The sequence below is a fragment of the Cydia strobilella genome, chromosome 7 (genome assembly GCF_947568885.1).
Source record: "Cydia strobilella chromosome 7, ilCydStro3.1, whole genome shotgun sequence".
NCBI classification, from domain to species: domain Eukaryota; kingdom Metazoa; phylum Arthropoda; class Insecta; order Lepidoptera; family Tortricidae; genus Cydia; species Cydia strobilella.
In genome coordinates, this window is record NC_086047.1 from 15,452,963 (window position 1) to 15,467,401 (window position 14,439).

The 14,439-nt window shown below is 38.6% G+C and overlaps 2 protein-coding genes across 2 annotated transcripts in view; one reads left to right on the top strand and one right to left on the bottom strand.

The window, feature by feature from the left end:
• The window catches only part of LOC134742853 (uncharacterized), a 273,946-nt gene that overhangs the window by 112,442 nt on the left and 147,065 nt on the right, over window positions 1–14,439 (bottom strand). The gene's annotated exons all lie outside the window — the stretch shown is intronic.
• On the top strand, window positions 1,230–11,605 carry LOC134743229 (cytochrome P450 4C1-like). Its single transcript, XM_063676631.1, has 10 exons — window positions 1,230–1,449; window positions 2,701–2,790; window positions 4,330–4,443; window positions 4,805–4,990; window positions 6,220–6,416; window positions 7,914–7,968; window positions 8,389–8,593; window positions 9,179–9,330; window positions 10,034–10,210; window positions 11,375–11,605. The coding sequence occupies exons 1-10, from the start codon at window positions 1,293–1,295 to the stop codon at window positions 11,551–11,553; spliced, it is 1,512 nt and encodes a 503-aa protein (XP_063532701.1). The 5' UTR covers window positions 1,230–1,292; the 3' UTR covers window positions 11,554–11,605.

Consider the following 14,439-nt stretch of genomic DNA (forward strand, 5'->3'; position numbering starts at 1 on the left):
ACAAGCAAAACAAAAAAAACAGAACCGCGAGGACCGTCGCTCCGGAGCCGAATGCAGGTACGTTCCCGAAAGCACTACACGGGCACGGACTTTGACGGGTTCGTGTAGTTCGGACGCTTAGCACCGCCGGGGCTAAGAACACGGACGCACGGGTTGGCGTGTAGCACGGATACCGGGAGCCCTAGTTATAATTGACGATAGCCATGGACTTGAACGCGTCTAAGCTAGGTAGATGCAAATAATGAATACACATCTTTTCTTAGAGATTTCTTAGGGCTAGAATTCTTCACAGTCAATAACTTTAACTCCTCGATATTCATCAGGTTTTGTTCTGTGGTAGTGTGGTACCTAGGTATTTGAAACCATTTTCTCTGTAAAGTCTACTGCAAAGTACCTACTGTAATAGTAGCTAAATGTACGTTTCCTTATTAAGAGTATTTGGCTTTTCCAGTTAAAAGACTGCACCGACCGTCCAGTGGCCCCTTATTAGAGGTCAACTGGGTCTTTGTAACATATCGGCAATACTTTGAAAAAATCTCGTATCTCACTACTACTCAAAGTTGAAAGGCAGTAATTCTGTATGCATCTCATACATATGTAGATACCACCAGATTTTACTTATTGTTTTCTTTATCACCAATGTAAACGGCAAATGGTGGCCACTTTTTTTCATTTAGGTGAATGAAGTCAAAAGTAACTAATATAATAAAACTGTATTACATAGACCAAAAGTTGGGGAATCACTACAACATTAATGTACTGGATTATAAAGAAATGGATTGTTTATTTAGAAAACACAATCCCCCTAATGAGGGCGCCGCTGGACGGACGGTGCCCTCTTAACGAACACCTTAATTATAATATTTGCTTGTTGTAAAATATATTGCCAAGCAGATAATGTAAAGCCAAGTTATACAGGTACAACGTTATACAAAATATATTGCCAAGCAGATAATGTAAAGCCAAGTTATACAGTTATTGATAATATTAATCAGAGTTGAAGTCATCATTGCTCTATTGTCAAAAAACCACGGAGGAACGAGCCGAGGACGTTTGTATGGAGAAATTACCACTCCATCCTCTTAAAGGAAAACTTGCCATATTTCTAGATTGCACTTTTCAATTGGCTATATTTTCGCACGCCTTACAATAGGGCTTGTAATACATAAATAGCATCAGGAAATTAATCTTACTCATTTACCGCGAAGTGAGACTCTTGTCTAGTTGTTGCGACACTGGCAGTTTCTTTTTTATTTAATACAATTTTGAAACCAGTTATAATTTTATAAGTAATGACGTGGTTGCTTATACTGCTGGGATTATGGATTTGGTGGATGACTGGATATAAACATAGAAAAAAAGTGAGACAAATAGCTAAAGAGCTGCCTACAACTCTTCCAGCTATGCCGCTGATTGGACATGCGTATATATTTATGGGGAATGATGAAGGTAAGGAAGTTATTTTGACAAACATGATATTCATTTAACGAGGTCTAAAGGATGATTCAGGCGACAACGGTCGGGGCCCGGGCCGGGGCGTCCGACACTTCAGTTTTCTATAGAAAGCATCGCATGATCACCGATCACCTGTCGGGCCCGGGCCCGGACCGTTATAGCGTGAGTTAAAGGTGACATTCATGTGGTGACTGCAGTAATCACTGCTGTGGCGTGGTTGTAGCTAGGAAGGGGCGATGTCAGTGATGTCACTGTCAATTTCCTTGATAAATTGAATGGTCGTATGATTGTTCTAATCGCTACAGTAATGCGGCAACCACAGAGATGCAATTTATCAAAGACATTTAAGCTGCGTCTTATATATATGTAAGCGAACAACTCGCGAACGCGAAGCGAAGAGGCGCGGCGGGCCCACGGCGTTCGCGTTCGCAACGAGATCGCCCAAGTAGGACACTTTTATAGGTATCAAAGGATTGATTCACTCCACGCCGCATCGCCTCACTTCGCTTTCGAGTGTTATTCGCCTACGTAGTACGCTGCGTTATCGATATCTCCTTTTCCGCTTTTGCAACGCTGCTTCAGCATTATCGCTGCTGCACTTTTATCCTTCAAGAAGTTATTTACCAACACGTATTAATAAAAACATGCTTTGTTCGTATTTAAATTTACGCGGTTATCACACTGATGCGAATTCGTACGTTGCTTCGGTGTACGAGCGTGACGCGATGCCCCGCTCGCGCATCCGAGCGGCATGCGAATTCGCATCCAATGTGAAGACCGCCTTGTTATTAAACCTAAGAAAAAAATGCTGGTAGTGGTTCAGTAATGAAAATAAATGAAAATCTTTATTTCCGGCAACTACTGGCCCATAAACAGATACCTTAAAACTAGCATACATATAACAAAAATATATTAACCAAACACTACATTAACCTACAAATCACATTACGGGTGCGATGCATTACGCAACCCCGCAGTGTCAGGTAGTCGGCCGCGGAACCGCCGGAACTTGACACCCTTCGGCCAAAACTCCTCCTTGGTAAAGGTCGCTAGACGTTCAGTCGGAACGCTCACCACAAACGAATTAAAATTCGCATTGTGTCGAGATTCCAAATTCGCGACCATCAGGACGAATCCGGTCTAATAATCTCTAATCGATCTAGTAATAGCCTTACTATTGCTTTGAAAGGTAGTACCTAGGTATTAATAAACTATATAGCCTCTAAAAGATAATTCATGTTTCAGACAGAATGAAGGGTATCCAAAGGTTTGGACGAGATGCCATACAACAGGGCGGGATCATGGGATATTGGCTAGGCCACGTGTTAAATGTCGGTACGTTTTATCTTCCAATTGTTCCAAAATAACTACCTACATTATTAAAACAATATTGAAAGTTAGGTTTTCCATACTCTACCACTTTCCTTATTAAACGTCCCTAGCAAGCTCGGCCGAATTTCATATTCCCATACAAACGGAGTTTCGTTCTCATTTTAAAACTGCGTGTATTTGAATTGTAATGAAATTTTGTACATACAATGACATGAGATACATCTATGCCTGTAATTAGTTTACATAGCTCCAGTTCATAAAAAAAACGAAAAAGCAAAAACAAGTTTTGTATGAAAAACTTAAATTCGCTGTATTTTTTAACTCTGATATAGAAATAGAAAAAAAATATTCGTGAGCACAAACACAAAAAAAAACAGAGAAATATAAAAAGAAAAACCGGCCAAGTGCGAGTCGGACTCGAGTTCCAAGGCTTCCGTACATGACATAATTTAAACAATGTATTTTTATGTGAAACGTGAGTGAAATGTCTTTAAAAAACCCGTAGAAGTCAAAGTAATCAAATCCGACTCACGCTTAACTGCATATTTCTAATAGGTTTCCTGTAATCTATAGCTGAAGATCTATTTTGTGTATTTTTTTCAAAATTTTAGACCCAGTAGTTTCGGAGATAAAGGGGGGGGGGGGAATGGTAATTTTTTGCCTATTTTTTTGAATAACTTCTAAACTGTTTGTCATAAAATTATTACAAAAATATATTTGAGATTCTCACAATGAGCTCTTTCATTTGATATGTAATGCGACATAGTTAAAAAAAAATATTTTTTAATATTCACATTTACCCCCCAAAAGTGGCCCCCGTGTTTAAAATTCATTTGTTTACATTACATGTCCGTCTTTGGGCCACAAACTTACATATGTATACCAAATTTCAACTTAATAGGTCCAGTAGTTTCGGAGAAAATAGGCTGTGACAGACGGACAGACAGACAGACAGACGCACGAGTGATCCTATAAGGGTTCCGTTTTTTCCTTTTGAGGTACGGAACCCTAAAAAGTGCCACGAAATGGTCTCACCTCAGCATGTTGCTGGCGACTTCCAGCGCTGATCTTCCGGTGAGACCATCCGGTAAAACAATCACGACAGGTAACAAGAAAAACAACAAAATTAATAAATAACATACAAAAGACAAAGACAGAAATAGGCTGATAATATCTGAAGCCACATAGGCTAATTAATTACAGGACTAGATATACCTTATCCTATTGTAAGTACTAAGTTTCAGAGCAATGTAGATAGTCGTTTTAAAATGAGAGCGTAACTACATTTGTATGGAGAACCGAGCTTCCTGGGGACTTAATTAATATACTTAATAATATTTGTAATATAGTACATGTGTATCTACAGTTAGCGGTAAAAGTAGCTAAGCGGGCAACGTGTTACAAATAATCTAAACACTTTGAAGTAGGTACTTAAGAGCGTGTAAAAATATTTTTAATACCTCGTTCGCTCGCCACTTGCCCTGCTCGTGCACTATGTAAAATTACGTAAATTTTATTATAGTGTAATATTTTAATTTTTAGCCATTGCGGACCCTGTGATGGCAGACTTTCTTCTAAAAAACTGCCTGTCAAAACATGAAAGCATAATGAACTGCACACGCATTTTTGCTGGCAATGGAAGCTTAGCCGCTCCAGGTTAGTTAAGACTTAATATGTTCTTATTAATATCTGCAGATTAATAAGTTTAAAAAGTAAGTAGGTAAGTAAGTACATATGTAAGTAACGTCTGATAATAAAGTACTGAATTTCCCACCTTCATCACCGGGCATAACATTCTCTTGCCCGCTATGCGGTCGCGGCTGCCGCTCTCGCATTGGACTTACTAGTCATTTACGTAAGTGCCGCAGTGTTAGGGACGCTGTTTAAACCATCATTTAATTGATGTTGAAGGCCAATGATGATGATATACAATAATACTGGGAGGCTAGAGGACAATTATCTTTATGCAGTTCTGGATTTTACCCATGAACTTACCAATCTTGTAACAATTCCATAGTGCACATTTGGCGACCGCGCCGTAAGATCCTGTCACCAATCTTCAGCCCCAGAAACCTTAACGCCTTCGTTGAAATATTCGCGAAGCAGAGTGCCACGATGGCGGAGCTTTTACGCCCTATGGCGGGGGCCGGGGATTTCTCTATTTGGAAATACGTGGCTACGTACACCTTCGATGCTGTGACAGGTTAGTCTATCTAGTAGGCTATATGGCTGTTTTCTTCTGTAGGTAGAATTTTAAACTGATTCTCATTGATTTTTTTAAGTTTGCGTTAATAAATCTATGTACCAAGGATCCACGGTCTCTACACTTGTATGACACTATGTGTTATACTCAGGATTTCATAACCACGAATTTTTGGCAAGCTGGTCGCATTAACACTTGCTATTACCTACCTTTGGGTTGTAGGTACCTGCGTAACTATGTGTGTAAGTAATTATGATTTATTAAAAGAACAATACCTAATGAAGACATCATGAAAGGACGATAATAATACATAAATAGGTATGAAAGATTCTCACATATTGTGGAATTTACAAGGACGATGAGAAAATCCTTAATTACTGTAATAATCTCGATAGTGTAATACATTTCCTGTTTTTTTTATATCTGTGAAAAAATAAAAGGCTAGTAAAAGAAGATCCATAAACAGGGTTTTGAGGAATTAATTTCCAGCAAGCTGGAAATAATTTTAATACTTTCATTTGGTACTAAATGCGTGTAATCTGAGTTTGCTCCATCCCATCAGTGCATAAATTTTGGGAGCATTAGGAGACACATTTTTCCTTGGATTTTGCCAAACCACTAGATGTAGAAGGAACCCACCGTCAATTACAATGGCACTACCAGCAAGGCTTGGGGATCAGACACTGGTTAAAAGGGTTTCGTATTTCTAACAAACTTTAACTACGAGTTCATATAAGGTACCTTTCAGATTCTTAGATATAAATTTTCATTGTGATTAGAGAAAATTTTCCGTCGGACGTACCGTTTTCGATTTACAAGCCGAAAACTGAAAAAGAGAAACAATTTGTGCACACCTCCTGGGATGGAGCAAACTCGGATTATACGCATTTAGGACCAAATGATGGTATTAAAACGATTTCCAGCTAGCTGGTAATTAATTCTTCGAAAAAATCTAATTTGATTCGCATATAATCATTATACTCTTTTATGTCGATCAGTTTCTCAGATAAAGGCCTACTGTCGTTACACTGTTATATGTACTTAGTTTGCCTCGAGAAGATTTAGTTCCCCCCTCAATTGGAGGAGGGTATCCCTATATGGGACTGGCAACAAACTCGGCGGGATACATCTTTTCAAAACATTCCATCTTGCAATTACATACAATAGGTACTTTTCTTTATAGAAATTTGATTTATAAATGTACATCAAATCATGTATTTATTTTTCAGAAACCAATTTAGGCGTAAAGATGAACTCGCAAAAGAATATGGACCACCCATACCTAGATGCATTCGATAAATGTGTCAGTTTTATAGGCGCCAGAATGTTGTCACCCTGGCTTCATCCAAATTGTATCTATCGCATGGTGCCAAGTTACAGACAGTGTATAAGTTACGTTAGCTACATTGACAAATTTGTGAGTGAGGTGAGTGACTTAATACTCGTAACGTAGTAGTAAGTACATTCGTAATTAAGCGTTTTCACATTGTCCGATCCGATATCGGATGTCGGAAGGAAGTAAAATGTAAGACATATGTTTTTTTTTTTATACCACGTCGGTGGCAATCAAGCATACGGCCCGCCTGATCGTAAGCAGTTTCCGTAGCCTATGGACGCCTGCAACACCGGAGATATTACACACATTATTATTATTATTTTAAACTCACGGGTATATACATCCCGGTCATTTGATAGGCGTGCGTGGGGATACAGATCCAACACGTAGAGGCCCTTTGGAGAAGTTTGCTGTTATGTAATACACCTGCTAGAACCCATTCACGGGTACAAATAGATACCCGTAAATCGGTCCCAACAGGCGTAGGGGCTATTATAAACACAGTGTTGGAAAAGAGTTCCGGTTATGGTGTTGAAGTTTGGCTGGTCAAAAGATTGGGCTATTGCTGAGAGGTCCGGACACCTGCCATAACAATGTCTATGTACACGTTATCGAGGTGACTCGCCGCTGACTAGATGGGCCCCTGAAACTGCCGTCGTGAAGACGACCAGGAGCAACACCGGTGTGAGCGGCTCAGGGGTGTCAAGAGGTGTGCGCCGCTTTCTACCCAGTGGCTGTTAACAACCACTGTGCCAACTCGCGTCTTATGCATCTTTCACTTCCACCCCTGGAGCATACAGCTCTAGCGACTCCTCTCTGGACAGCCAATGAAGGCAAGCCAGAGCTGAGAGTCCTGCGGGTCCCCTTGGAGTCCACTCCGACCGACGAAGACACGTCGGAGACGGAGACCCTGACCGACTCTCGGGAGCACTCGGGTCCGTGGGGTCGTTACTCCCCGACAACTCGCCACAAGCTGCCCTGCTGGCTTATTATTATTATTATGTTCGTCCTTTACATAATCTCGGGACCATGGGGTCCCGGACATTTGGAAGGCGTGCGTGGGGCCGAAGCCAACACGCAGAGGCCCCTTGTAAAAAGACAATTTACTCTAAAAGGTGATGTGACACCAACCGACGATTATCCCTGTATGCACTATAGTAGTGCACCCAAGGACAAGCCCCGGTTAGTGCAGGACTATTGCAATGATAAGAAACAAAATAAACTAGACGATTGTGTTGAGATGTTAGTGTACTGGTTACCGGGTCTATGGAAATACTATGGCACCTGCCCCAATCTATGTTTAAAAACACGAAAAAAATGAACAGGTGGTGACTCGCCAACTCACAATATGGGCTCGCACGGAGCGACAAGGGGACAACATCGCGTGAGTGGCTCAGGGTGTGGAGAGGTGTGCACCGCTTTCTACTTATTATTATTATTATTATGTGTTTCTCTGTATTTATTTATGCATTTAATAAATCATTATTATTAGAAAACGATAAATAACGCAAAAAAGGCGGACTTCATGCCAATGGCACTCTCCTGCAGCTGTTTTATTTCCTAGACTGGTTTTAAATACTTTTTCAGACCATTTCAGAAAAAAGAAAAGCAGTAAACGGATTACGTGGAAACATAGAAAGGGGTAAGTGAATGCAGATATGCTTTAGTAAACATTGTTTTAGCTTAGATGACCAATCTCCAAGAGCCCTCAATGAGGGCCCCTCACTGTTTCCACCACTTATCCTAGAGGCCAATTCGAATGGACATTTTGATATCTAAATGATGTCATTTGTTATCATTCAAGCGTGCATTTCGCTCTTACATGTCCGTACATATCGAGCGAGACGCACGGACGAATGATAGTAAAATGACATCATTTTAATTACAAAACTTAGGTTTGAATTGCTCTCCTAGGCCAATGCTCCCGGTTATTTATATAAGTTATTATCTTTTGTAGATTTTTATCAATTTAATCGGTTAAAAAATCAGCAGCCACAATGAAAAATCGCTGTTAATAAATCGCTCTATTTATAAGACGCCGTAAAATATAATTAAATTTCAGATGCCACAGAACCAAAGAAGATACGAACCTTAGTGGAGTTGTTAATGGAGACACCAGAAAATGAAAAAAAACTTAACGACTTGGAGCTTCTAGAAGAATCGAAGGTTATCATAAGTGCAGGCACTGATACATCAGCCATAGGAGCGTGCAACACTTTGCTCATGCTCGCCCGCCATCCCAAAGTCCAAGAAGCTGTTTATAAGGAGTAAGTGTATCGTTTATGTAGGTGAATGAGAAAATGGCAATGATTATATATAGGTTGGATACAATGAGCTCAAGACCGAGTAAAATAGCATGCTGATGAAGTTATATCATACAAAAAAGTTGGTGAATATAGTTGTAGAATAAGAAGAAGGTACTATATGTAGCAGAAACCTTCCGCAAGCGATCAAGCAATACTCAGGCAGGCCTAAGCAATACTCACAAGCGGCGAACTAGATAAAATGCCGGAATTTTGTTATATTTTATACATTCTTTTCTAGAACCCTGTCTTAAACGAACTTTGCAATAATTTTTAATTATACTAAAATGAACATAAACCAATGGATCGATTTTTGAATTTCGAGCCCTCGATTTCGTGATTTTCCCTTAAATATATCTCCACTACTAGACATTTAAATTCTACTAATAGAATTGAAAACGAGTGATCAATACCACTAGATTCCCAATATCTATTGCTCGTATTTCAAAATTATCAATTCGCCGTTTTCCGCAGACTTTCGAGTGACGTAATTGAGCGCTCGACATTCAAAAATCGGCCCCCTAATAATTAACATCTATTTGTCTACAGGCTGCATGAAGTATTCGGTGATTCGGATAGAGAGGCAACTGTGGAGGATTTGTCTCGTCTTAAATACTTGGAAATGGTCATCAAGGAATCGTTGCGAATGTATCCCCCTGTGCCAGCGATTGTTAGAGAGCCAATCGACGACATTAAATTGCGTTTGTATCAATGTTTCACTAAATTAAAGCCGCAAAAGTTTTATTACACATTGGTTTAATACAAATGATAGAATATAGTTATGCACATTGGTGAGGCGTATGGATTTGGCAAAGCACTTCTATCAGTCCTTTTTTTTATACTACGTCGGTGGCAAACAAGCATACGGCCCGCCTGATGTTGAGCAGTCTCCGTAGCCTATGTACGCCTGCAAATCCAGAGGAGTTACATGCGCGTTGCCGACCCTAACACTCCTCTCCCTCGAGCTCTGGCAACCTTACTCACCGGCAGGAACACAACACTATTAGTAGGGTCTAGTGTTATTTGGCTGCGGTTTTCTGTAAGGTGGAGGTACCTCCCCAGTTGGGCTCTGCTCTAGATCTGGAATGACATCCGCTGTCCTGTGCCCTACCACACAAAGCGAAATGTCATTCGCAGTGCCCATACCTCTCTTTTGGACGTAGTTTAAGGACATACCCGGGTCGGGTTTTGTTGCATTATGGCCGTCACCAGGGCTTGAGATTTTCTTATGGCAAATCACATAAAAATCTATTCACTTATCTGTAAAAAGGTAAAAATAGCAGCAGCAGGTCCGTAAACTTTCCAAAATTAACAGCTTCTAAATTGAACAATTGTAGCCTTGTCGTCCTTCTAATCTTGTCGACTATTATAATAATTTGTATTTATATACAACTTTTTGTGTAGCAAACGGAACGACCCTTCCTAAAGGGGTCGCTATAGTGGTGTACATCTGGGCCGTGCACCGGAACCCTAACTATTGGGGAGACGACGCAGACAGTTTCCGACCCGAGCGATTCCTTGAACCCCTGAAGCATCCGGCCCAGTTCATACCTTTTAGCTGGGGGATGAGGAACTGTATAGGTGAGGTTCAAGTTTATTATTAACCTTTTGAACGCCAAGCATTGACGTAACTCGACGTGACACCGCAATGAAGCAAAATAAAACCTTAGAGAACAATAGTGATTACAAAACAGGATATCGATATTTTCACTGATTTCGTTTTTGACATACTTAGATTAGAAGAACCACTACACAGGTGTTTTACAATATAATATTAGATAATTCTGGCTTTTAGCTCTACTAAAAACCTTTAAATAACGTATTTAAATATCAAAATGTACTTGTAACTTCCACTCAAATCTCTCAATAATGCCACATCACTACTTGGTGGTGACGTCAGGCATCGGACGTGAAGTGCCGTCATGGGCGCACGGAACACTGATAAGCGCGCGTTACTCAGAGATGTGCAAACCCGTTGTCGATTATTATTACCTACTAATTAGCAAACTGCAGTATCGTTACAATAAAATAAATGCATAAGGGGTTACATTATCACAAAAGGTCAGTACCGTCTTTCAAACCAAGTTGTTTAAATTAAACACGAAAACAAGTACCGTAACAGCACAAATAGCAGTTATTTTAGCAAAAACAACTCCTATTACAAAATGTATGGGATTAAGCCATATCTATTATTGATGGCGCTAGCGTGTTTGTCGGAACTGCGCGAAACGATTTCTATTAGGAGATTGTTACTTTCATATAATAATATTATTCCTCCATGACTCGGTCACATCACTAGGCGACGTCAAGTGCCGTTTTTGGCGCGGCTAGCTATGCTATTTACTGGGTAAGTCGTATTATAACATAATGTTGTTTTTTTTTAACCTTCTATTCATAGTTGAATTGTAATAAAGTTATACAATAAAGTAGAAGGGCAAAATAAAATAATGCAAATACAAACAAAGAAATATAGTTATTTATTAAAGAGTCTTTGATAAATTAAGTTTGGACGGCAAATGACGTCGGCGGCGTGAGTGGCACAAAATGTCGACGACGTGATTTACCGTCTTTGGCGGTCAAAAGGTTAATTTAATTAATACTAATTAATTATCTAGATTAATTTCAATTCATTCCCTGGAAAAGGAGTTCACATTTCGAACATATCGTTTCTTCTTTTCTTTTAGATATTTTTTACAGGTATAAATTATATGTAAATATATGTCTGAATTGTAACATCTCTTTCAGGGTACCAATACGCAATGCTGTCCTTGAAGACGGTAACATCCACGGTCCTGAGAAGATACCAAGTGCTTCCACCTGCGGGCCTGGAGCCAGCCCACTATGAGGACCCGCTTAGGGTCAGATTTAAGGTCATGATGATGGATGTGGACAATTTTATGGTGCGTTTGAAGGAAAGAGTTTGAATGCGGAACTAAGCATGGTTGTTTTCTAAAAAAATATAAAACTTATATCATGTGTAACTCTTTTTATTTGAATCGAGAATCCTGAAGTAACATAAAAAAAACTGGACAAGAGTATTACAATAGGCAACATTGAACGGAGGGGATTAGTTGATATTATGTTAGGGAAGACTTTTTTTGAAAACTCAAAAACGGCTTAACCGATCATAATCCATAATAATTTTATGAAGCTTAACCTACTTTCTTGATTTCTTTATAGTTTATGGATCCATGACTCAAAAGGGGGACACATGTTTTCTTTTCAGAGCTTTTATTACTGAAAATATTCACTTAATCAAAAAATGGTTTCAGAAGACCCCTTTTAATTTGCTTGAAAATGCTTTGAAAATTGAAATCATTTTATTATTTGTTTCATTTACTAAATTGTTGATAATTTGACGTAATGTTGTAAACCTTCTAAGTTTTCTATTTCTTGTAGTCTTCAGCATAAAGCTGCCTGTAAAATTATAGCCTTATTTGGTGAATGAACTATATATTTCTACGTAATTGATAGACACATAATTATATCTTAAGTAACGCGCGAACGTTAACATGGGTGCTGCATTGCTTTTCTAAATTGCGTAGGCGCTGGATTGTCTAAATAAGTCACAATATTTAAAATACGAATTCAGTTAGCAGATAGTGGAACTAACAGAATTCTTCAGTTGGCACTTGACTCTTAAACTTAATACTACTTACAACTTTTAGAGCATCAAATTTTATTAATCATTACCAACGCCTTTGAGTTTACTTAAAATTTTAACGGACTCTGATATAGTGAGACAATAAGTGATTTTTGGAACTAGGTAGGTACCCAATATTCGGAGGTGATTTGGAATGCCGAATCGGGCAATTACCCGAATCCACCATAATGCTAACAAAGAAAGAAAAAAAAAATATTCAATCACTTCCCATAAAAATAATAAGCAACGATTAAATCAAAGGATTCAATCCAAGGGAACTAAATTTATAACTAAAGGAAAGCCAAAAAAATAGACTGCGTAGAAGAGAATCATCTAAAACTGGGAAAGTACAAATTATCGGATAAAGGAGGCAAAGGACCGGATCAAATGGAAAAGCAATGGATTGTAACGCCACAGGGAGTAAGTATTAAGATTTATTTTGAATGAAAACGCTCCAGATGTGTGGTAGGGACATCATCAAACGAGAAGAAGGTATAACGAGACGAAGGTTGTATTTTATAAAATAAATGTTGAAGCTCTCGAAAAACAATGTGACAAGCAAACAAGCTTCACTACATGGTATAACACAAAGTCTCTTTCCGCTGTCTGTCCGTCTGTCCATATGTATGCTTAGATCTTTAAAACTACGCAACGGATTTTGATGCGGTTTTTTTTAATAGATAGTGATTCAAGAGGAGGGTTTATATGTATAATTTGTAAAGGTTTTGTGTAAATTTGTTGAACTACCCGTGCGAAGCCGGGGCGGGTCGCTAGTTACCTATATGTATTAAGCTTGTTGACCATTATTAAGTTAGTAATTAATAATAAGTACCTACCTGAGCCCATACTAGTGTAAGTTATCAAAATCCTAACCACTTAGCTTAATGATATGTTGAAGATTAAATACATATCATTTATTTTATACAATACCTATAAATTGTACAAGAATATACCTAAACAAAGGCAGTTAGAAAAATGATCATTTGAACTACCCGTATGGCTGTAATTTAAAAAACATTGTTTATAAAATGATAGCACACAATATAGAGTATCATAAACTGATCTTGACGGTTGGTTGGTCGATACGTCAAGGTAACAAAATTTTACTAGGTAAGCGTTTTATTAAAATCATTTTACACCACCTCAATAAGAAATGAAATATACCTAAATATATCTCATGAGTACAGCCGGAGCAGCTAACCACTTTCAGAACAACAGCCTTCGTACATAATGGATACTGTGCCCTACTCCACTCCGAATGAAGCTAACTACCTAACATGTAGTGGCAGATTGACCAGTTCACATCGATTAGCAACGCGATGATGGAAAATTCAAAATACCAGTTTTAATGTGTCAATTTCAGCAAAAAAACACCGTCTAAGCTAATTTTGCGCCAATTTGAACAGAAAAAAGTGAGGAGTGTCATTAAAGAAGTCATATTCTCATAGAAACTAGAGATTAATGATGACATTGCCACACTTTGTCATAGCAAATGGCATGCATAGTTAGCTTAGTCCGACTGGAAACGTAGTTCAAGTTGTTAAAGGTTATACCAAAAAAAATTCAGCTGTTTGCCCTAAAGAAATTTAAGTAAGTACGTGCACATGCTTATACAGACGAGTCACTGCGTTCGAGCGCCAAACTATCTCGGCAGAAATTAGCTACCTAGTTCCTTTCATCCCTTGGTTAACAATCTACTATTTCATTTCTCATGCTCTGAAACTGGGTCGTTGTTGTTCTAAAAAGTGTGCAGAAAATGATACGTTTCTGCACTAGAGCACTGTACTTTCTAAGTACGTTTTCTAAATACCTGCTACCGTTGGCCGCTTTTCCGTAAGTACCTACTTAATACTTTTCAGGAACTTACGTAGGAATTATGTATAAAAAAAACTATTATTGATAGAACGATTAAAACTTCAGAAAACAGTTGTGAATAGAGCATTCTAATCATAATTGTGTTCAATATTTTTTACACTTATTTACTGGACAACGTTACTAGAAAGAGGTATTTTTTTGCAAGAAGTAAATCACCTAGAATAATGAAACACATGTCTGAAGCGTTAATAATATTATAATTAACAATAATCATGGACAAAGAACGTGTGTAAGGTACCTACATACAATTATAATACATACCTGAAACCTTTTTATAGGTTTTCGTTAAGGT

Excerpts from the sequence above, each read along its gene's own strand:
- LOC134743229 (XM_063676631.1), top strand. The coding sequence starts at position 1,293 with ATGACGTGGTTGCTTATACTGCTGGGATTATGGATTTGGTGGATGACT. Across the intron at positions 6,417-7,913 it reads TTGACAAATTTGTGAGTGAG|ACCATTTCAGAAAAAAGAAA; the intron begins GTGAGTGACTTA and ends ATACTTTTTCAG. Across the intron at positions 9,331-10,033 it reads AATCGACGACATTAAATTGC|CAAACGGAACGACCCTTCCT; the intron begins GTTTGTATCAAT and ends CTTTTTGTGTAG.